Here is a 24,428-nt window from a genome sequence, read left to right on the forward strand (position 1 = left end):
CAAGGCTGCTCGGATACTAAGAGATTCGTATATAATTTTAGATCATAGTCAGGTTTTTTTTTCTTCCAATGCCGCACATACTTGGTGTAGTCAACGTGTGTTGTGGTTAGCGGTAGCTCCCCACCTCTGTCATTGCCAAGGATTTTGGTTAGCCCAGCCTATGTGTGGTAAATACAGATCATGACACGACATACACACTAGAGGGACACAGTGTTGGCTGCACCCACCATGTACTACCCCGTGTTCACCAGGTGAGTCATAACAACACGCCGGTACAGACCTTGTTGTGGTGACGCAGGACGTTAACAACCTGTGTGGTGGCGTTCGTCTGGCCAGGGGAGTGCAGTCATGTATGTATTACTGGTATGTACCTACCTGGTACGTACGTGGTCAGGCAAGAACGACAATGTCTCCCAACACTGTGGAGGAAATATTTTGTTGAGCAAATGTGGTGGACGATGAAAGGTTAGGATGACTTTGTTGTGAACTCAGAAGTAGGAACGTAGAAGCCAAGTTTAGTGTGGGGAGAGAGAGCAACCCAGCACACGGGTCCTGCTGGTGGGAGAGCTGGTGGTGAGTGAGAGTGGGAAGAGTGAGAGGCAAGGTGGATTTAAGGGATCTGCTGAGGAAGGGACTGAATCATTTTCTAAAGTTAATTAAACCTGAGAAAGGGCATTGTATGGGCAGGAAGGGGAGGGTAAGGGGCAGGAGGGGGACTGTGAGGGGTTGAAAGGGGGCTTCAGGGGAGGGGGGGGGAAGGAGCGTCAACGTAAGGGGGAGATAGTACCATGTGTGTGTGTGGGGGGGGGGGGGGTGGACGCGTCTTACAGTGTGGCACCAGGAAGATGACAGTCGCTCAGAGGGAAGGCTAAGAGAAAGTTTTTTTTTTTGGGTGAAATCAAGAAAATGAAGAAGAAATAACTTACCAGAGAGATGTATGGAGGTGATGCGTGACGGAAGTAAACAGAAGTGTATAGTTATGTGATGTGTCAGTAACCATGGCCAGGTGGTGGCCAGCCGCTGTGTAGGATGGCCAGGCGGTGGCCAGCCTTTGTGTAGGATGGCCAGGTGGATGGCAACATGTGAAGGAATACTTCATGTGAGTTGTGACACAGGACACAGGAGGCGGGTGGGTGGATGATGGCCGGCCAACACAGGAACCTGTCTTGACCTGCTACTGAACGTGGTGATCAGTGGTGGTGGTTTATATGGTCATCATCATCAGGGGATGACTGGCGAGGCTCTGTGTGTGTGTGTGTGTGTGTGTGTATGTAAGGTTATCGTGGCTTTCATCAGTATATATGTTTTCATACAGTAGTGGGTGACGTCCTGCGTCAGCGTGAGACTGTTATTACTGACTCTGGCCACACGCCCGACGCCTCGAACCCTCTTACAGTTAACCTTTGTACGACCCTTGAGCAGGAGGGACGACCCTGATGCGATGGGTGACCAGTACCTTCAACCTTAAGGTTTAGTTCAAAAGCTAAGTTATCATTCCTAATTGTCGCCCCGTCATCATACTCCAAGTTCTTACCTTCATACTCAAGGGTAGCACCCTCATACTCAAGGGTCGTACCCTCATACTCAAAGGTCGTACTTTCATACTCAAGGGTCGTACGTACCTTCATGCTTACAGGTCGTACCTTCCTGGTGACAGGTCGTGCGCTCTTATGTAAGAGACTTACCGTCGCGCTAATGGGGTAAATTATTTATTTTTGATTTTGTAAATGTGGGGTGATATGGGCCAGGTTCTGCTGGGCAAAGTTTTGCTGGGCCAGGTTCTGCTGGGCCAAGTTCTGCGAGGCTAGGTTCAGCTGGGCCAGGTTCAGCTGGGCCAAGTTCTGCTGGGCCAGGTTCTGCTGGGCCAGGTTCTGCTGGGCCAGGTTTTTATCGAGGGAAATAAGCTTACGCCAGATTAGCTTGAGTGGGCTAAGGTTAAGCTAGGTTAAGTTTTAGTAAATTGATGGTCATTGATTGCAGGTTGTCACGCCATTAGTCAGGTCACGGGAGGTCAGCCTGGCTGGAGACCCACGCCTCACACCTCACAATTTCTCATTAGATTGCCTCACACCTGTTGGTGTCCATGTAAACTCATTTCACTCGTGAGTATCCCATATATGACTCATTTCACCCTTAAATACCATCTGTAACACTCATTTCACCCATGAGTATCCCAAATATGACTCATTCTTCCATAAGAATCACATATAAAAGTAATTTCACCCATGAGTATACCATATCAGATATATTTCAATCATAAGTATCCAGTATAACATGAATCTCATCCATGAGTATCTGGTATAAGTAAGACATGTTTACCCCTGAATATTCCCCTACAAGACTCATTTCAGTTATCAGTCTCGTGAGTTAGACTCATGTCTGCTATGGATGACATCATCGTCTGCCAGTAATCATATATTGACTGAACTGTATCACATCCACACATGTCTGTTGTCCTATACCTCTGAAACCAAGATCTTCGCCCTCCTGAACACTTACACACATTGCTGCCTCACCGGAGGGTCAGGAGCTGTGTTGGGTAGTTTGTGGCGACAGGTGGCACCTCAGAGGACGGACGCCTTCCTCCTGTGGGAGGAGTCGGTGCTGACCTCATCCTCCTCCTCATCCTCATCAGATTCTCCAGTAGTAGTAGAATTAATGATGATGATAATAATAATAATAATAATAATAATAATAATAATAATAATAATGATAATAATGATAATAATAATAAGAATAAGAATAATAATGATAATAATAATGATAATAATAAGAATAAGAATAATAATGGTAATAGTAGTTAATAATACTGATAATTATGATAATGGATAGTGATGATGATAATAATAATAATAATAGTAATAATAATAATAATAATAATAATAATAATAATAATAGTAATAATAATAATAATAATAATTTTTTTTTTTTTTTTTTGCTTTGTCGCTGTCTCCCGCGTTTGCGAGGTAGCGCAAGGAAACAGACGAAAGAAATGGCCCAACCCACCCCCATACACATGTATATACATACGTCCACACACGCAAATATACATACCTACACAGCTTTCCATGGTTTACCCCAGACGCTTCACATGCCTTGATTCAATCCACTGACAGCACGTCAACCCCGGTATACCACATCGCTCCAATTCACTCTATTCCTTGCCCTCCTTTCACCCTCCTGCATGTTCAGGCCCCGATCACACAAAATCTTTTTCACTCCATCTTTCCACCTCCAATTTGGTCTCCCTTTTCTCCTCGTTCCCTCCACCTCCGACACATATATCCTCTTGGTCAATCTTTCCTCACTCATTCTCTCCATGTGACCAAACCATTTCAAAACACCCTCTTCTGCTCTCTCAACCACGCTCTTTTTATTTCCACACATCTCTCTTACCCTTACGTTACTTACTCGATCAAACCACCTCACACCACACATTGTCCTCAAACATCTCATTTCCAGCACATCCATCCTCCTGCGCGCAACTCTATCCATAGTCCACGCCTCGCAACCATACAACATTGTTGGAACCACTATTCCTTCAAACATACCCATTTTTGCTTTCCGAGATAATGTTCTCGACTTCCACACATTCTTCAAGGCTCCCAGAATTTTCGCCCCCTCCCCCACCCTATGATCCACTTCCGCTTCCATGGTTCCATCCGCTGCCAGATCCACTCCCAGATATCTAAAACACTTCACTAATAATAATAATAATAATAATAATAATAATAATAGTAATAATAATGATAATAAGAATAATAATAATAGTAATAATTTCTTGAATAAAACCAAATTGTGAAAATCTTTAGAGAAAATGTTAACCATAGAGAGAGTGGAATTATAACAAGGATAATAAAGGTTGGTTACTACACACTCTATAGTAACCAACACTATGGGGGTGGGTGGGTGGGGGGGGGGTTCCATTGATGATGCTCACACAGTGGTGGGGAGGAGACAGATCCTGCACTGGTCTGGACCACCTGGGGTGGAATCCACGTCCTTGTGGTACAGAACTGTTACTCGGGGACGAGGGATCTCTGGTGGCAAGAGTGACGGTGGCGTAGAAGATGCTGACTTGCCACTGCCTGACAAGGGACCCTCGGGCGGTAGGAATGTGTCCCCTGGGACCCATGTTGTGTTTATGAAATGGATTCACTGTTTTCGTGGGTGTAGCAGCGAGACGAGGCGGGGATGTGTTGCTGTGTCAAGATGTGAGATCTTACGCTAAGGTCATGATATATATGCAACACACCAGGCAACACAGAACGCCTCCTCCCACGTATAGCGTATTTGGAACACACCAGACAACACAGTATATGTTGCAGCTTGAACTTTAAATGTATTGAACGTTTGACCAGTTAAAGCTGTTATTCTGTCTGGCATATTGTATTAGCGAACAGCAACACTAACACAGGCAACACCTGATGGCAACACAATGTTGTACACCAAGTATACGATCGGGGTGGAAAGGTAGAAGCAGCAGAGGCCATGCCAGAGTACGATGGAACCAGCGTCCTCGCCAGGAACTCTGCAAGCCGCAGGGCCAACTGACCGGGGAACGGTAGTGATAGCGACCTCTTCATCCTGTTGTCTTGACCTCCTCACCCTGATGGATGAGGTCATCTGGTCCACACCCGCACCTCGAGCTGGTGACGACAGGTGTGGAGGTCGTTGGGTCAGTATGCCAGCTCAGGTCATACAGGCCGGGGAGGGAAGGTGACGCCTCGAGAACAGTGAAGGGAAGCAGCCTCCTGTGTGGGGTGGACTAGACAACTGCAGCAGTACGTGCAGGGATGCAAGAAAGTTACTCACGAATCACACGATTAGAAGAGAGAATCAGGCGGAACCAGGCAACGTAGAGTAGCCAAGTGATTCACAGGTTAACCACCCACGCAGCACCGTAACTCACGTCTGGTTCTGTGGTGTCAGGTCTCGATATGTTTTCCCCTCCAAAACCCCTGACTACCACAACGCTGACACCACACCACCGTACAGGATATTTAGGGTTCAGGGCTGAGGCCGAGGACGTGTAGGGGTCACCATCGATCGTCTAGGGCTCATGGTCGAAGGGATTGATCAATAACGAGCTCTGAGGACTTGTCAATGGGGAAGAGGTAGACTGGGGAGGTGAGGGGTGCTGGGAGCGGGGAGGAACTGTGGGGAGGTGGTCTGCCTGGGGAGGGAGGGAGGTGATGGAAGTTAAGAAGGCTGGGAGTGGGAAGGGAAGTAATGGGAGGGAATGGGTAAGAAGGTAGGGGGCTCAGAAGCAGCTGGCGTAGAGATGGGTGTTTGGGAGGACGAGCAAAGAGGGAGATGGAAGGGAAATGGACAACTGGAGATGAGAAAACCCCTGAAGTGGGAGGTAAGAAAAATTCCATTTTGAGAGGAGAGTGATGGTGTGGGTGGCAGATGGGGTGTTGAGAGTAGGGCGTGGAGGGACCTGCACGGGGAGAGATGCGACATGGGGAGGGGAGTGGGGGGAGGGGGAGATATTTCTGGATGGAATGGACAGATATGATAGGACAGCGGGGGCTGGGAAGGTGATGAACGGTATAGTGAGAGCAATTGTGTGATGCAGAGGCGAATATTACTGTGGGCAGAGGACACACCCAGGAGGTGGCCAGGCAAGTGACGTCAGCTGAGGGCCGAGGGTCAGGCTGCCAACCTCCTGCACAGTAAAACCAAACGACAAGAGCTGAGGCGGGTCCAGCTGCTGCTGTCTGGTTCATGGTCGAGGTGTCTGGTAGGAGGACGACCATTGGTGATGGAAGCGGATCCAGATACACTGAGGGGAGAGGCATGACATTGATGACAACTGGGTGGAGGCGTGATCGTTAAGAAAGAAAGAGAGATGTCTTGTGGAGAGTTGAGGTGTGGCAGGAAAGAATATCAGAAGTGTGTGTGTGTGTGTGTGTGTGTGTGTGGGGCGAGGGGTAGTGTTCGTGTGGTTGTCAGGCAACGGGAGGTGGAGCATGATGGATGGTGAGCAAGAAAGAAAACCAGAGAACCAGAGAAAAGTAGGTGATGGTGCAACACTTGAGGGAGGAGAAGCTGCTGCCGCTACGGAGGGGTCATCACCCACCCACCTGAGGGACGACGTGGCTGCAGAAACAAATGAAAATAAAGAAAAATGCTATAACTGATCGAGAGGAGGATCATGTGCTGCTAAGATCATGTGCTGCTAAGATCATGTGCTGCTAAGATCATGTACTGCTAAGATCATGTGCTGCTAAGATCATATGCTTCGAGGAAGTTTAAAAGTTTATTTTTCCGTCTTGAACGGTTGTATTTACTAATAATGTGATCAATGATGTATTTGTTCAGCTGTGATTTACAAGATTGATAATCCTCTCTGGTAGCATCTGGTGTAGTTTATTCCAGTCTTCTGCTTCTGTACGTACGAAAATGATTACCCATGTTGATGTTACATCTTCCTTTCAGTTTCATTCTGTTATTCCGTTCGTTAATTTTCTGTCTATTGTAGAGAAATTATCGTGTGTTATGTTATCGAAATTTATAAAGTATTTTCAAAACTTGCAATTGATCTTCTGGAAGTGTATGTTCGTTTACACCGAACCATTTTACATCTATGACTCTTCCTTTGTGAGACCTAATTCTGGGTGACGGAATTTGTTTTGTTGTTCTTCCCTGAATCTGTTTGCCTTTCTTTATGTGTGATCAAGTTTAGTGACCAGAGTTTAACAGCATCTTCCAGATGAGGGGAACGAGGCCAGGAGGGAAGATAAGAGCTACAGTGGGAAGGGAGGTCAGGCAGGAATGGTGTGTCAGGAGCTACGGTGGGAAGGGAGGCCGTGAAGGAACGGAGAGTGGATAGTTACGGAGGGAAGAGAGGACAGGAAGTAAACAGATTTAATTGGTTGATGGACATAATCAGGTTAGGATCTGAGAATATCAAGAACGGTTTGACAAGTGTGGCCGGGTAGTGACGGGTGTATCATGATGGTAACGAGGAGAACGTATTGATGACAAGGAGGACGTACTGGTGACGAGGAGGACCTGGTAACGAGGGGGACGTGATGATGACGAACAGGAGCTGCTGGTGAGTAGGGAGGGGTTGGTGACGAGCAGGGTGTCTTGGGGTCGTGTGTGTGGGTGGCACGGCGCAAGGCGGGAGTGAGAGGGTAGGGAAAAGTGAGCGTAAAGTGAGAGTCAGAGCGCCAACCTTGGTCTGAATCCCGGATTTTGACAGGCTCAATCTCCGGCATTATTGTGTGAGAGGGAGGCATGGTGCAGGGGTACGGGAGGGGAGACGCTGATCGTGAGCGAGACAGATATATACAGAAGGTAGGACGACGCTGATTGTGAGAGAAGAACATTATATACAGAGGGAGACACACGTGCATGTCTGGTGTCGTGTCGTGTACTTGTGGTGTTGCTCTCATTACCAACCGTAGTGAGGGTTAGATCTGCTGTACACATTACACCTAAACCAACCGTCCAACCTTCTCTCAACGCCTTGGGAATTCGTCACAACCTCAGAAGGCCCTTGTCTTGAGGCAGCAACTCCTCCTCAGTAGATGCGGTCGTTGTGAGGAGTCTGTCCTGTACTGAATGTCATTTTTGTATTTCATCTTCGTAGAACAGAAAACGAAAATATAAAGTATGACCCAACCTTGTTGGTAGGCTGACGGGCCTGACAGTGAAGGTCATATCCTGGACACGGACGGACACTACTGAGTGAACTGGATGGGACCACAGTAGAGGTGAACCTTGGCAGTACTGGCAAGTGTGATAGTGGGTACAGGGTTAACCTAACCTCTCAACACAACACTTGCTCCTCCATCATCCTGCACACAACCTGTTATTTACCTCCTCCTGGGATCCCTAGGGTAAAGACCCAGACACTATTTATAGTTTGGTTCACAGTTGGTGTGGTGCCGGCAGACTGGGTCGGTTTGGGAGATTGCCGGGGGTTGACGTGGGAGATTGTGGCTGGCTGTCCAGGGTCTGGGAAGATTGACAGGGTTAACGTAGGGTGCTGGACAGGGTCTCGGAAGGTTGACTGGGAAGGTTAGCAGCGGTCGAGGGAGATTGACAAGGTTGAGGGTGGAGGTTGTGGGAGGTTGGATAATGTGCTGGGTTGTAGTTGCCATGGTTAGATTCTGGGGAAGACAGTATACACCAGGCGCTGGGGTAACTCCACAACCAAATCTGGTGGAATCATTGTTGATGGGATGCGTCACATGTGCTACCCAGCCAATTCTCATTGTTCTACTGCCTAGTACGGAGCAAGTAACACGTTACCGGACGTTCAGTAACATGATATAACAACATATACATAATCCCTAACTTCTACATGGAGGTAGTCGGAGGTCATCATCCTAATGTGTGGATCAACTTGTCTGACCTGACCCCAGGGTTACAGGAGAACCTTGTCTGCCCACAGGCAAGGCGGATCACACACACACACACACACACACACACACACACACACACACACCTGGCTGGGGGGAGGGGTACAGCTTCCTGCCACATGATCATATAGCGACGTATCATATAATAATGATATATTGTACAGGTATATGAGAGCGGTATGCTGGTAGAGCTGCTGTCTTGTGCTTTACTTTCCCCCTGTGGTACGACAGTGACAGATGCTGGCCAGGATGTAGCAGTGTATGTATCTTGGTCACGTTTGTCACTGGTACGTTACAGTGACATGGCGGTGATATATGACTGTGGTGTTTACATTTCCACATTAGGGAGGTAGTATGTCGGGTATATGGTTGACCAATATGTTTCAGGAACTCATGACACTTACCTTCGTGGCTAGTGTTGTGTTTGTATCAGGAATACAACGAGGGAGGAGGTGTTCTCTCCTGAGGGAGAAGTCGAACCCTTGTACTGTAGACAAGTTATCCTGCGGCTCACCTGGACACACGGTGGCATGAACGTCACCCTCATGCCTGACCCCAGACCCTGTGTTGTGTTGCAGACCCCCAGACCATCATCTTACTTTCCCCACACGGTCCCTCACTCTCCCTCAGCTTCCTCAGAGTCTCTCTCTCCACTGTCCACTTCCTCCACACATCTACCAAAACAAAAACACAACCTTGTGGCGGATGTATGTGCTGGCCACTGCCTCCTGTATTCCCAGGTCTGTTCCAGGTTTCTACCAGGACGTGCACAGGTCCTGAGGGTCCGCCACAGGTCTGTGATGCCAGTAATTACAGGTCTGGAGCTGGCGCGCAGCACCTGCCGGGTAATTTCAATCGATAGACGAGCGTGAACTATGAACTTCTAAAGCTAGGTAGGTCATGACTTATGGAGGGCTGGGGGAGGGAGGAAGAGCTGTGTGGATGGAGGGTTAGTGGAGGAAACGAAATAGGTAGAGATGAAGGGAGCAGAGAAGAGGGCAGGTGGGGAGAAAAGGCCACAGGTCTTCCTCCCCACCAGATGACCTGTCGAACCCTGGTCGTCTTCCCGCCCCGGGTAAGAATCATCCATGACCACAGGAAGTTCACAGATCACCCAGCGACGGCGACGTCAACTGGATTCCAGTGTTTCCCTCACGACCTCCAACAGCCAACGTGGACTGCAGCAACAAACATTATTAACTTGATGTGTTCGCAACCTTAACTGAAGCTACAGACATTATTAATTGATGTGTTCACATTATAACTTTCTTGAAAAACATATCCATCACATCTTATAAGTAGAAGTAAACCAATATGCATTATATCTTACAGTAGAAGTAAATCAATATACATTATATCCTAAAGTAGAATTGGACCAATATATATCTTTTCCTATAAGTAGAAGTAAATCAATGTACATTATATTCTGTCAGTAGAAATAAACCAATAGGCATTATATCTTATAAGTAGACATTATACATTATGTCCTGTAAGTAGAAGTAGAACAGTATACATTATATCCTATAAGTAGAAGTATATCAGTATACACTGCATCGTATAAGTAGACCAATATACATTATGCCCTATAACTAGTAGACCACTATGAATTATATCCTTTTAAGTGGAAGTATACCCATATATATCATATCCTGTTGGTAGATATATTCCAATATATATATATATATATATATATATATATATATATATATATATATATATATATATATATATATATTGGAAAGGATCACAATTTTGCGCGTGATCAAGATATTCCTATGAGTCCACGGGGAAAATGAAACACGAAAAGTTCCCGAGTGCGCTTTCGTGTAATAATCACATCATCAGGGGAGACACAAGAAAGAAATATAATAGTCAGTTGATATACATCGAAGAGACGAAGCTAGGACGTAATAAATAAAAACCGAGTGATCGCGGAGTCTTGTAAAAGAGCAACATTTACAGGTCATAACACATTGTACCCTTGCTTATTTTTCAACATCAGATTCGAATTCAGCATGAAAATTGGTCGCTAGACTGAGGTTTTCAAGGAAATGTTTGACTCACAAAAATATCATAAATTGCTGGTAATAGTTTAGGGAATTTTTCAGCCCAAAAACTTTTTTGTTTTAAAATTGAAAAATAACATGATAAAATGCATCTGTACTTGAGGTAATTACGGAAAATATATCATAATGATTCCCCAGGCAAACAGATATACAATAAATACGAATTGAATCATCAACGAATCTTGTAAAAAGAAAAACCATTACTTATTTACAGGTTGTAGTGTACATTTACATATATTTACTGGTTGTTGTGTACATTTACTTATATTTCAACAACAGATTGGAATTCAGTATGAAAAATAGTCCTTATATAGAGGTTTTCAAGCAAATGTATTACTTTGACAAAAATACCAAAAATAGCTAGTCATAATCCAGGGAATTTTATAGACCAAAGCCTTTTTGTTTTAGAACTGAAATATAAGATAATGAAAAGTTTCTGTGCTGGAAATAATCATGGAAGATATCTCTCATAATGCTCAGAAATAATCATGGAAGATATCTCTCATAATGCTCAGAAATAATCATGGAAGATATCTCTCATAATGTTCAGAAATAATCATGGAAGATATCTCTCATAATGCTCAGAAATAATCATGGAAGATATCTCTCATAATGTTCAGAAATAATCATGGAAGATATCTCTCATAATGCTCAGAAATAATCATGGAAGATATCTCTCATAATGTTCAGAAATAATCATGGAAGATATCTCTCATAATGTTCAGAAATAATCATGGAAGATATCTCTCATAATGTTCAGAAATAATCATGGAAGATATCTCTCATAATGTTCAGAAATAATCATGGAAGATATCTCTCATAATGTTCAGAAATAATCATGGAAGATATCTCTCATAATGTTCAGAAAGCCTACATAATAAGTACAAACAATAATAAAAGATTCTTGTATAAAGAGACACCAGTGGTGTGAGTCACAGCAGGTCAAGTGTGTCACCAGTGGTGTGAGTCACAGCGTCAAGTGTGTCACCAGTGGTGTGAGTCACAGCAGGTCAAGTGTGTCACCAGTGGTGTGAGTCACTGTGCAGGTCGAGTGTGTCACCAGTGGTGTGAGTCACAGCAGGTCGTGTGTCACCAGTGGTGTGAGTCACTGTGCAGATCGAGTGTGTCACCAGTGGTGTGAGTCACTGTGCAGATCGAGTGTGTCACCAGTGGTGTGGGTCACAGCAGGTCAAGTGTGTCACCAGTGGTGTGAGTCACAGCAGGTCAAGTGTGTCACCAGTGGTGTGAGTCACAGCAGTTCAAGTGTGTCACCAGTGGTGTGAGTCACAGCAGGTCAAGTGTGTCACCAGTGGTGTGAGTCACAGCAGGTCAAGTGTGTCACCAGTGGTGTGAGTCACAGCAGGTCAAGTGTGTCACCAGTGGTGTGAGTCACAGCAGGTCAAGTGTGTCACCAGTGGTGTGAGTCACAGCAGGTCAAGTGTGTCACCAGTGGTGTGAGTCACAGCAGGTCGTGTGTCACCAGTGGTGTGAGTCACAGCAGGTCAAGTGTGTCACTTGTTGTTTCCGGTTATACGTCTCCTGCGGGGGGGTGGTGGGGGGGGGAGTTATATAAAGAGCAATTTCGTGTTTTCGTGGCAGTGATGAAAATGATGTTGATGATGCTCAGATATTATCTCAACAAGCACATGACAAATCCATGTTCCACAAAACCTTCCAAAATGAAAGTGGAAATCGAGAGGGTCAATATGAGGGAGATGGCGGGCTAGAACACCCTCACAAGTTGCTCATATTTGCGAGGTAAAGAAGGCGTAACATGGCTCCACCACCAGACTCCACCTGCACCTACGGGTCAATGTGGCTTGGCAGACCGGACCCGCTAAGGCTGGGGTCACCATTTATCCCTCTGTATTGACGGTAGCTGGAGGGAGGGAGGTAGGAAGGAAGGAAGGTATATGGAAGGAGGGAAGTGAGTCTTGACGCCTTGGATGACCTGCCCACCAAGGTTATAACGTCAGGTTTGTGGTTGTCTTTCTTCTCTGTGTCGCGTCGCGTCGCGTCGTGGTGCACTGCCCGGGTCACCAGGCGTTCCTCTCCTCACTCTCGTCTGTTGTTTCCCTCTTTCTTCAGGAGCATTCTTGCCTCTCCCTCCCTCCCTCCCTCCTTCCTTCCCTCCCTCCCTCGGTCTGAACCCAAGGTAAACATCAGCTGCCGGAGTTTTGCACATTATAAACCCAGGATAAAGTCAGATGAACCAGCAGCTCCTCAAGATTACCACCGCTTATTGCTGCAGGTGTCTGGCTGGACGATGGCCATGTTTGCTCTAGACGGCCCACCCTCCTGGTGTGTGTGTGTGTGTGTGTGTGTGTGTGTGTGTGTGTGTGTGTGTGTGTGTGTGTGTGTGTGTGTGTGGTCCACCCTGGTGTTCGGGGGGGACGTTACGTGGTCCTACCTGGTGTGAGGGGGGACACTAGGTGGGCCACCTTAGTGTGACGAGGGACACTAGGCGGGCCACTCTGATGTGAGGGGGGGAACACTAAACGGGCCACCCTGGAGTGAGGGACACTAGGCGGAGGTGTTCTGTGTGAGGAGTGAGGGGGTTGAGAATGGCATTTGGTATCTGGGCCAAACTCTGGTCACCAGGAAGATAACTACACTATATAGTATGTGTATACCGCTGAGACAGTGTTGACCGTGGCTTCAGGTGCACGAGATGAGCAACAGGTAAATAAGGACACCAGAGGTCACTATACTCAGACAACATCATGTTTGTGTGAACTGTGACCGTGTCGACGCTACTTCCCAGAAGTTGGTCTTATTGATCAGCACCAAGTCGCTCCTCACTGGCCGGAGCATTATAAGTAATGAAGAGTTAGGCATGATATTTATGAGCCAATCTGTATGGCAAGGTGATACCTTATACCAGTAATGTATAAGTACAGAGATGTCGGAATTACTTTTTCTTAGAATGAAATTCTTCTTGAGAACGTGGAATCATTTGGTGTGTTTCCTACTGGGAGAAATGATGTTATTCTTGTGTTGTGGTTGATAACCCAGCAACTCCCCCTCCCCGGTGACCACCTGGAGTCGTATGTATTAAGAGCTTCCCTCGTGGATTCCTGGTCTGATGTACTCGTGTGTGTCGCCAGCCTCGGTGCAGCCGCTAGTGGCACGTGCAGCCATTCGGGCAGAAGAACCGGAAACATTAAGACGTAGAACCACACACGTCAGATGTCGTCACTAGCAGAACCACTACCGTCACTCACTGATGACCTCGTAAACAAACATTGATTTAACAAGGTCAGGAGAGACGAGGTGTGTCACTTGTCACTATAGTGAGAAACGCCAAGTGAAGCACCAGACAGATACAGAAGCACTATCCTGCAGGGAGAACAAATGATATTTGTGGAGCCATCACAGTAAGAGCCAATAACGAGCCATCATCAAGATGTACCACAGGAAAAGTAGAAGCCCTACCAGCCGTTGTGGCTGATCATCAGTTGAGACAAGATGAAGTGATTAGCAACATTAACATTTGTTTGGAATTGCAAGATTTCCGATACATCAAGTGTCCGCGGGATGGTTGAGGCTGGCGGGAGGCTATCCTACCATGATGTAGATCGTGTCTGGGACAGGAGGCCCCACTGTGGGTAAAACCCCAGTGGTGGTGCTGGCCACTGGGGTAGACTGGTTGACTGGATACTAAGTGTGAGTCGCTGATTCTCGACTCCGGCAGATCGTGGACAGAGGCAACCCCTGGCTGCTCCCATGTTGACTGGTGCTGGGGAACATCTGGTCTTTGATGATGCTCTGAGGATAGTTGTGGTCTCCCACCCGTGATTGGCAATTCGCCTACGTTATGGAGTGGAGTGTGGAGGTGAGAAGTTTTGAGTTGATCCTTCCAGCTGTGTGCTCTCTGCCAGAGCTAAACATGTCTCAACACTTTCTAACCCACGCCGGATACGTGTATCAGCCTGGACGCTTCAGCTCTGGAGAATGTAAGCTTTATACAGAGTAATGGCGCCTCGTGTGTCCTGTAATATCGTCACACTACACTCTCAGGACACTGTTATTAAGGTCTTAAGGCCAATGTAGTGTGTATGTGTGTGTGTGTGTGTGTGTGTGTGTGTGTGTGTGTGTGTGTGTGTGTGTGTGTGTATAAGCCAGGTTAAATCAGTAGTGATCGTTGGGGATCAGATCACCACACTAAGGAGGGTCGTGGAGGCGGTGACATCATGTAGGACATGTTGGTGTGTTAACCGCTGGAGGAAGTGGGAGTGTGTCATGAGCTGAGGTAGTCGTCACTCCCAGCCTCCTTCATGGCGTTTCCCAGATATATCATCAGCCACGTTCCCTCTCCCTTCCTCCTCGTGTGATGGTCAGACATCGTCATGATGATCGGAGGAGATCGTATCCAGTCTTCACATGTAGAAGTAAGCACCTTGACCACCATTCTGCCCCCATCTGGGTTCGTCTGGCTCCGTCTTCCGTTCATTATCGTCCCTTATCGTTCATATTCTACGTAAGTTTCGTTTGTTTCTGCTCTCGTGTCCCTTCAGTTCACCTGGGTCCTTTTGAGGTTCATCTGAACCTTATTTTCTTTTCATTTAGTTTTGTTTTAAATCTCTTGGGTCCGTTTCTTTCTTAGAAGTCCTGCAGCCACAGACGTTTAGTATTGCCTGTGGGGTGTGTGTGTGTGTGTGTGTGTGTGTGTGTGTGTGTGTGTGTGTGTGTGTGTGTGTGTGTGTGGAACGCTATTATTTCTGTCCCGTACCATTTGTTTGCTCGATTCATGTGACAGGTCTTGCTACACCTGGGTTAACTAGATTTCACTTGATCCTGTTTGGGTCTGCTTGGTCTGGTAGGTGCTACCATGGGTGTGTTTGGGTCTGCTTGGTCTGGTAGGTGCTACCATGGGTGTGTTTGGGTCTGCTTGGTCTGGTAGGTGCTACCATGGGTGTGTTTGGGTCTGCTTGGTCTGGTAGGTGCTACCATGGGTGTGTTTGGGTCTGCTTGGTCTGGTAGGTGCTACCATGGGTGTGTTTGGGTCTGCTTGGTCTGGTAGGTGCTACCATGGGTGTGTTTGGGTCTGCTTGGTCTGGTAGGTGCTACCATGGGTGTGTTTGGGTCTGCTTGGTCTGGTAGGTGCTACCATGGGTGTGTTTGGGTCTGCTTGGTCGGATGTGTTTGGGTCTGCTGGACGTTAGGATCATTCACTTGTATAATCACTTGTGTCCTCCTTCTTGAATCAGTTTTGCAAACACAATCAGTAAAGCTCGACCTTTTTTTTTTTTTTCTTTTTTTCCAGTCAAATTTTGGTGTTATTCCTCTGGTCTTCACTCTGGTTTACTAATTTGTCGGTGGATAATTATTCATAATTGCTAATTGCATTTTTATGGAGGACTAAATGTACCTGAGAATTCCCCAGTTAACACTATAATCCTAGGATAAAAGCAGCCTAGAATAATACACTTAAGTTTCCTTATCATTATACGTCTATAAGACGACGTAAAGTGGTCCATCTTGCGTCGTGACTCATGACGTAAGGATACCCTTTATACGAATTATTCCTGAACGTAAGATAACCAACCTTTACATATGATAACGTAAGATAACGTAAGATAGGGTAACCTCTTTGTCTAGTATGACCCATCTTGGCTTCACTCTCTTGTGTTAAGTAACAGCATGAGTCTAGAATAGGGAAGATAACGGTATTGATTGTAAAGATAAGGGTGCTTTCGGCCTGAGACCCACCATAGTGTACATATTGGTATTGTGAAGATAGAACACAGTGATGCCCGTTGGGTTGTCGTTCTTCCCTTGGCTAGAATTGTCCGTTAGCCCCGCCCGTCTCCTCCTCGACCGATCATATATCGCAATATCTCTTGGAATCTCGTCCAACTGATGAAGCCCAACTCAGTAGCCGTGGAAACTTCCATGCATTTGTGCGCTGCTTGTAGGGCCTTCCTCGCACCCTGCTCTGGCCTGTGATACTACAGTAGGAGAGTTGCACCGTCCCACTTGGGTAGATGCCGCTTCTCATCCACGTGTACCACGAGACCATTTGACGTTCTATGGTTCCTGGATTCTCCTTTCCGCGCCCAGCTACCACGCAAGTGGTACAAGGTTCGAATCCTTGTGTTCTATAAAAGTGCGCGTTCATATGCGCTACACTGTGTGTGTGCATGTGCATGTGTTTGTGTTTGTGTGTGTGTGTGTGTGTGTGTGTGTGTGTGTGTTACACTTCCACATGCTCTACATGTGCACATATATTTAGACTTTCCTTAACTTGGTCTCCTTTCGTCATTATGACTATGTTAATTGTTGTTCAGTAATAGTGGCGTTAACCTTCACACAGGGTATGGCCGGGCGGCCTCCCCTCCTGTATGAATAGCTCGTCATCACTATACCTCGTGTTTATTTATCCTTTTAGGTCACTGTAGATATATCGCTCATACCCCCAGATATGCCTCACATATCCAGACACCCCAGAATATTCTTCACTGCCGTGTTGTGTTTTGAGCAATATTCTGAAACCTGTCTGTACTAGTGCATGCATCGGTCACGCCTGTGTGTGACCTCTCCTGACATGGGTCATGACCTTTGTGTCAGATGAGGTCGAGCAATATGTGGTTGGTGAGCTCTTCTCCTGGTGATATATGTCTGACCTCTAGTGACCTCTTCGCAGGCAGGATGCACGGGAGATGAGCCTGGCGGTGACCTCTCCGCCCGGTGACTTCCCGGCGGAGGTGAGCACCGGCGGAGTGCTGAGCTGGGTGACCGAGACGGCGCTGCAGGTGAGCGTGGCTGGCGTGGTGGGTGTCGACCAGAACCTCCTGCTGCAGCAGGACGAAGAGGAGGGAGAACAGCACCACGACACACAGCTGGACCGACGCAACAGCAGCGACCATCCGGAGGGGCAGGAGCAGCAGCACTGGAACAGACTGGGGATGCTGCTGCTGGTGTCCTCACTAGCCGCCCTCGGTACACTCGGCAACATCTTCGCCATCGCCGCCGTCATGACCGAGGACCACCTTAAGAAAAAAGGTACGTACACACACACACACACACACACACACACACACACACACACCAGCTGTCCGGTTCTTGCGAACTGACGGTCGGGTCGTTAAAATCTATCCTCCTGATGATTACTTTTCAGTCGATATTGCCCTGCTCATCATAGAGGTTACATCAGCGGCATGAAGAGCTCTTGTGATATTTTGAATTGCTGTTGTTAATGTTCGAGATATGGAAGGTCCAAGATGCATATGAGAAAGCGTAACTCGTATATGTCTGGGGAGGTGAGTTTCAGAGTGATTATGTCTGGTAGAGTGGAGCCTTGCACTGGATTGGGAGCTTCCCTTATTTTATTTATTTTTTTTTTTTGAAACCGACCACTTGAGGCTTGATCGCCATGATGCTTCCCTTCCTCGAACCACTGTACTGTGGAATTATTATCCTTGTGTTTTTCCCACACTACAAGATTTACTGCCTTCAAAAATCAGGTCTACAAACACTTGCAGAACCATGATCACCTTCCTTTTTCTTTTCCGCTTTTTGTTTCACCCGAGATGGCGTTTGACAGAGGCATGTATTGCCCGTACTATTTTGTTACTTATATATATATATATATATATATATATATATATATATATATATATATATATATATATATATATATATTCTTTAATTCATTATACTTTGTCGCTGTTTCCCGCGTTAGCGAGATAGCGCAAGGAAACAGACGAAAAAATGGCCCAACCCACCCACATACATATGTATATACATACACATTCGCACACGCACATATACATACCTTATACATTTCAACGTATACATATATATACATACACAGACATTTGCATATATACACATGTACATAATTCATACTTGCTGCCTTTATTCAATCCCGTCGCCACCCCGCCACTCTTGAAATGACACCCCCCCCCCCCGCACGCGCGCAAGGTAGCGCTAGGAAAAGTCAACAAAGGCCACATTCGTTCACACTCATTCTCTAGCTATCATGTATAATGCACCGAAACCACAACTTCCTTTCCATATCCGGGCCCCACAAAACTTTCCATGGTTTATTCCAGACGCTTCACATACCCTGGTTCTATCCATTGACAGCACGTCGACCCCGGTATACCACATCGTTCCAGTTCACTCCATTCCTTGCACGCCTGTCGCTCTCCTGCATGTTCAGGCCCCGATCGCTCAAAATCTTTTTCACTCCATCTTTAACCCCCAATTTGGTCTCCCATTTGTCTATCTTTCCTCACTCATTCTCTCCATGTGACCAAACCATTTCAATACAACCTCTTCTGCTCTCAACCACACTCTTTTCATTACCACACATCTCTCTTACCCTTTCATACCTTACTCGATCAAACCACCTCACACCATATATTGTCCTCAAACATCTCATTTCCAACACAGCCACCCTCCTCCGCACAACCCTATCTATAGCCCACGCCTCGCAACCATATAATATTGTTGGAACTACTATTCCTTCAAACATATCCATTTTTGCTTTCCGAGATAATGTTCTCGCCTTCCACACATTTTTCAACGCTCCCAGAACTTTCGCCTCCTTCCCCACCCTGTGACTCACCTCCGCTTCCATGGTTCCATCCGCTGCCAAATCCACTCCCAGATATCTAAAACACTTCACTTCCTCCAGTTTTTCTCCATTCAAACTTACCTCCCAATTGGCTTGTCCCTCAACCCTACAGTACCTAATAACCTTGCTCTTATTCACATTTACTCCCAGCTTTCTTCTTTCACACACTTTACCAAACTCAGTCACCAGCTACTGCAGTTTCTTACCCGAATCAGCCACCAGCGCTGTATCATCAGCGAACAACTGACTCACTTCCCAATCCCTCTCATCCACCACAGACTGCATACTTGCCCCTCTCTCCAAAACTCTTGCATTCACCTCCCTAACAACCCCATCCATAAACAAAGTAAACAACCTTGGAGACATCACGCACCCCTGCCGTAAACCAACATTCACTGAGAACCAATCACTTTCCTCTCTTCCTACTCGTACACATGCCATACATCCTCGATAAAAACTTTTCACTGTTTCTAGCAACTTGCCTCCCACACCATATATTCTTAATACCTTTCACAGAGCATCTCTATCAACTCTATGATATGCTTTCTGATCCATAAATGCTACATGAAAATCCATTTCTTTTTCTAAGTATTTCTCACATACATTTTTCAAAACAAACACCTGATCCACACATCCTCTACCACTTCTGAAACCATACTGCTCTTCCCCAATCTGATGCTCTGTACATGCCTTCACCTCAATTAATACCCTCCCGTGTAATTTTCCAGGAATACTCAACAAACTTATACCTTTGCAATTTGAACACTCACCTTTATCCCCTTTGCCTTTGTACAATGGCACTATGCATGCATTCCGCCGATCCTCAGGCACTTCACCATGAGCCTTACATACATTAGATATCCTTACCAACCAGTCAACAATACAGTCACCCCCTTTTTTGATAGATTCCTCTGCAATACCATCCAAACCCGCCGTCTTGCTGGCTTTCATCTTCCGCAAAGCTTTTACTACCTCTTCCCTGTTTACCAAGCCATTCTCCCTAACTCTCTCACTTCGCACACCATCTCGACCAAAACGCCCTATATCTGCCACTCTATCATCTAACACATTCAACAAACCTTCAAAATACTCACTCCGTCTCCTCACATCACCACTACTTGTTATTACCTCCCCATTGGCCCCCTTCACCGATGTTCCCATTTGTTCTCTTGTCTTACGCACTTTATCTACCTCCTTCCAAAACATCTTTTTATCCTCCTTAAAATCTAATGATACTCTCTCACCCCAACTCTCATTTGCCCTCTTTTTCACCTCTTGCCCCTTTCTCTTGACCTCCTGCCTCTTTCTTTTATACATCGTCCAGTCATTTCCACTATTTCCCTGCGAAAAATCGTCCAAACTCCTCTCTCTTCTCTCCATGCACAAGCCATCACTGCTTCCTTAAATACATCCCATTCCTCCCTCACTTCCCTTACCTCCTTTGCTCTCACCTCTGTCCATTCTGCACTCAGTCTCTCTTGGTACTTCCTTACACAAGGCTCCTTCCCAAGCTCACTCTCACGACTCTCTTCACTCCAACATTCTCTCTTCTTTTCTGAAGACCTCTCCAAATCTTTACCTTCGCCTCCACAAGATAATGATCAGACATCCCTCCAGTTGCACCTCTCACCACATTGCCATCCAAAAGTCTCATATATATATATATATATATATATATATATATATATATATATATATATATATATATATATATATATATATATATGTGTGTGTGTGTGTGTGTGTTTGTGTGTGTGTGATTCCTTCATGTTTGTCGCTTTGAATGTCTAGTATACCACCTGGCAGTCCTTTGCTGTTTCTGAAATACAAACCTCTCGGGAGTTGCCAATCCTGGGACAGTTGTCCAACCATCGCCAAACTGCACCACTAAAACAAACCCAAAATGAATCTTTAACAGGTCCGAAATTAACTTTTGATACGTGTTAAAAGTTGGAGTGAACTTTTACCCAGCACGCAGTCGCTCCTCTTGGTAATTAAAACGCCCAAAGTGAAGTTATCGTAATTTGAAAGTGTGTAGATGTCAGGTTCTTGTCTCTTCTCTCCTTGGTGTGTCGGTTCCCCCTTGCCGGGAGGTTACTAACACACGAGATGACAACGGAGTCGAAGCCATTTGTGTTGTGAGGAGAAATGATAGAGTGTAGGTATGTATGTATGATGATGAGGTGGTGGTGTGGTTGCTGGCCGAGGATCTTCACTTTGTTTCTGGTGATCGTGACACTTTGCAGGTTGGTAGTGCCGTGGACTGGCTGCTTGGTTAATTCAGTGGTTCAGTATTTATTTATAAGGTTCTGTGGCTGTTAAGACAATGTAAGAGTCACGCCGGCGACCAGTGTGAGGTGATCCACGCCCAGCCTTCCAGTAGAAGGCATTACAGTGACCAGGCCGACCCTTCAGGAGAAGGTAAGCGACTGGAAATACATTGAAAGTGATACACTAATTAGGATGGTTCCCGGCAGGATACACCTATCACTGTCGTGCTCAGTAAGACATAAAAGCAATATGTTGCTGAAGTCCAGGGTACTTATCTTTCTTAAAGGATGAGGTGTTAAAAGTAAACATGTACAAAGTGTACATCGTTGTAGATGTTAGGTTTGTGGTAACGGTAACACATGATTTGGTTTACATCCTCATGACAGTTGTTCAGCATTCTTTAGGTTTAATCATAAGCCTAAAAGTTGTATTTGAAAGTAACAACTTATGGTTCCATCACCGTGTGAAGTGTTAGGCCAGTAGAGATCATTAGGACTGCATTATGTTATTTATAATTTAGAAACAAAGCCTAATTGTCTTTTCCCCTTATCTCTAAAAATATACTTACTAGTCAATGCTGAGTTTCGTTTTAGTTAAGAACGTCACGCTAGGTGTTACTAAACCTGGTGAGGAAGGGTCAGAGGTATGAAGGCTGTATTGTGGCTAATAAGTCGCCCTGTAAAGCCTTGCAGTAATACGACACTTATACATAAGGTTCTGAATTTCCTAATTCCTTGCAGTTTGTATCTCCTTACTGCTGTTTTAGGTTCATAGTAGGGTCTCTCCTGGTGATATATGTCTTACCCGGATGAGTTACTGCACAGGAAAAATGTTATCTCGGCGATAGAAACATTGAAATATTCACAGTGCTCTCTGCTACCTGTATGGCCCTACTGTTTGGCTTCGTGTATCATAATTTTTGATGTTCTTTACCGTGTTAGGGTGAAGAAAGTGGGGAGAGTAAGTGAGCTTGGAAGGGAGACTTGTGTGAGGAAGTACCAGGAGAGATTGAGAGAAGAATGGGAAAAGGTGAGAAGGAGAGATTGAGAGAAGAATGGCAAAAGGTGAGAGCAAACGATGTAGGGGGAGTGAGGGAGGAATGGGATGTATTTAGGGAAGTAATGATGGTTTGTGCAAAAGATACATGTGGCATGAGAAAGGTGGGAGGTGGGTTGATTAGAAAGGGTAGTGAGTGGTGGGATGAAGAAGTAAGATTGTTACTGAAAGAGAAGAGAGAGGCATTTGGATGATTTTTGCAGGGAAGTAGTGCAAATGAATGGGAGACATATAAAAGAAAGTGGCAGGAGGTCAAGAGAAAGGTATAAGAGGTGAAAAAGAGGGATGAGAGAATTTCATTTGGTATCAGGGAGAATAAAAAGACGTTTTGGAAGGAGGTAAATAAAGTGTGTAAAACAAGAGAACAAATGGGAACATTAGTGGAGGGGGCCAATGGGGAGGTGATAACAAGTAGTGGTGAAGTGAGGAGATGGAGTGAGTATTTTGAAGGTTTGTTGTATGTGTTTAAAGATAATGGCAGATATAGGTTGTTTTGGTCAAGGTGAAGTACGATGTGAGAGGGTCAGGGAGAATGGTTTGGTAAATAGAGAAAAGGTAATGAAAGCTTTGTGGAAGGTGAAAGCCAGCAAGACAGCGGGTTTGGATGGTATTGCGGTGGAATTTATGAAAAAATGGGGTGACTATGTTGTTCATTGGTTGTTAATGATATTCAATGTATGTATGCTTAATGGCGAAGTTCTTGAGGATTGGGAGAATGCATGCATAGTGCCATTGTACAAAGGCAAAGGGGATAAAGGTGAGTGTTCAAATTATAGAGGTATAAGTTTGTTGATTATTCCTGGGAAATTATATGGGAGGGTATTGATTTAGAGGGTAAAGGCGGCATGTACCGAGCATCAGGTTGGGGAACAGCAGTGTGGTTTCAGAAGTGGTAGAGGATGTGTGGATCAGGGGTTTGCTTTGAAGAATTTATGTGAGAAATAGAAAAACAGATGGACTTGTATGTAGCATTTATGGATCTGAGAGATGCTTTGTGGAAGGTATTAAGAGTGTATGGTGTGGGAGGTAAGTTGCTAGAAGCAGTGAAAAGTTTTTACCAAGGATTTGAGGCGTGTACGAGTAGGAAGAGAGGAAAGTGATTGGTTCCCAGTGAATGTCGGTTTGCGGCAGGGGTGCGTGATGTCTCCATGGTTGTTTAATTTATTTATGGATGGGGTTGTTAGGGAAGTGAATGCAAGAGTTTTGGAAAGAAGGGCAAGTATGCAGTCTGTTGTTTCCTTGCGCTACCTCGCTAACGCGGGAGACCGAAAAAGTATGATAAATGATATATATATATATATATATATATATATATATATATATATATATATATATATATATATATATATATATATATCTTGCTTTCTTTTAAACTATTCGCCATTTCCCGCATTAGCGAGGTAGCGTTAAGAACAGAGGACTGGGCCTTTTTTGGAATATCCTCACCTGGCCCCCTCTGTTCCTTCTTTTGGAAAATAAAAAAAAAAAAAACGAGAGGGGAGGATTTCCAGCCCCCCGCTCCCTCCCCTTTTAGTCGCCTTCTACGACACGCAGGGAATACGTGGGAAGTATTCTTGATCCCCTATCCCCAGGGATAATATATATATATGTATATATATATATATATATATATATATATATATATATATATATATATATATATATATATATATATATATATATATGAATATGGGCAGACAGTGTGAATTGTGTGCATGGGTATATATGTATGTGTCTGTGTGTGTATATATATGTGTACATTGAGATGTATAGGTATGTATATTTGCGTGTGTGTGTGTACATTGTGTATGGGGGTGGGTTGTGCCATTTCTTTCGTCTGTTTCCTTGCGCTACCTCGCAAATGCGGGAGAATCGACAAAGCAAAATAAATAAATAAAATATATATATATATATATATATATATATATATATATATATATATATATATATATATATATATCCCTGGGGATAGGGGAGAAAGAATACTTTCCACGTATTCCCTGCGTGTCGTAGAAGGCGACTAAAAAGGGGAGGGAACGGGTGGTTGGAAATCCTCCCCTTTCGTTTTTTTCA

General features: G+C 45.2%; 1 protein-coding gene across 1 annotated transcript in view; it reads left to right on the forward strand.

The window, feature by feature from the left end:
• The window catches only part of LOC139752955 (uncharacterized), a 185,265-nt gene that overhangs the window by 150,344 nt on the left and 10,493 nt on the right, over positions 1 to 24,428 (forward strand). The window contains exon 2 of the mRNA XM_071669074.1: positions 17,091 to 17,449. Coding sequence (XP_071525175.1) covers positions 17,107 to 17,449 — 343 coding nt within the window. The 5' untranslated portion in view covers positions 17,091 to 17,106. The remainder of the gene's footprint in view (positions 1 to 17,090; positions 17,450 to 24,428) is intronic.

This window comes from Panulirus ornatus, chromosome 13 (assembly GCF_036320965.1).
Source record: "Panulirus ornatus isolate Po-2019 chromosome 13, ASM3632096v1, whole genome shotgun sequence".
Classification (NCBI taxonomy): domain Eukaryota; kingdom Metazoa; phylum Arthropoda; class Malacostraca; order Decapoda; family Palinuridae; genus Panulirus; species Panulirus ornatus.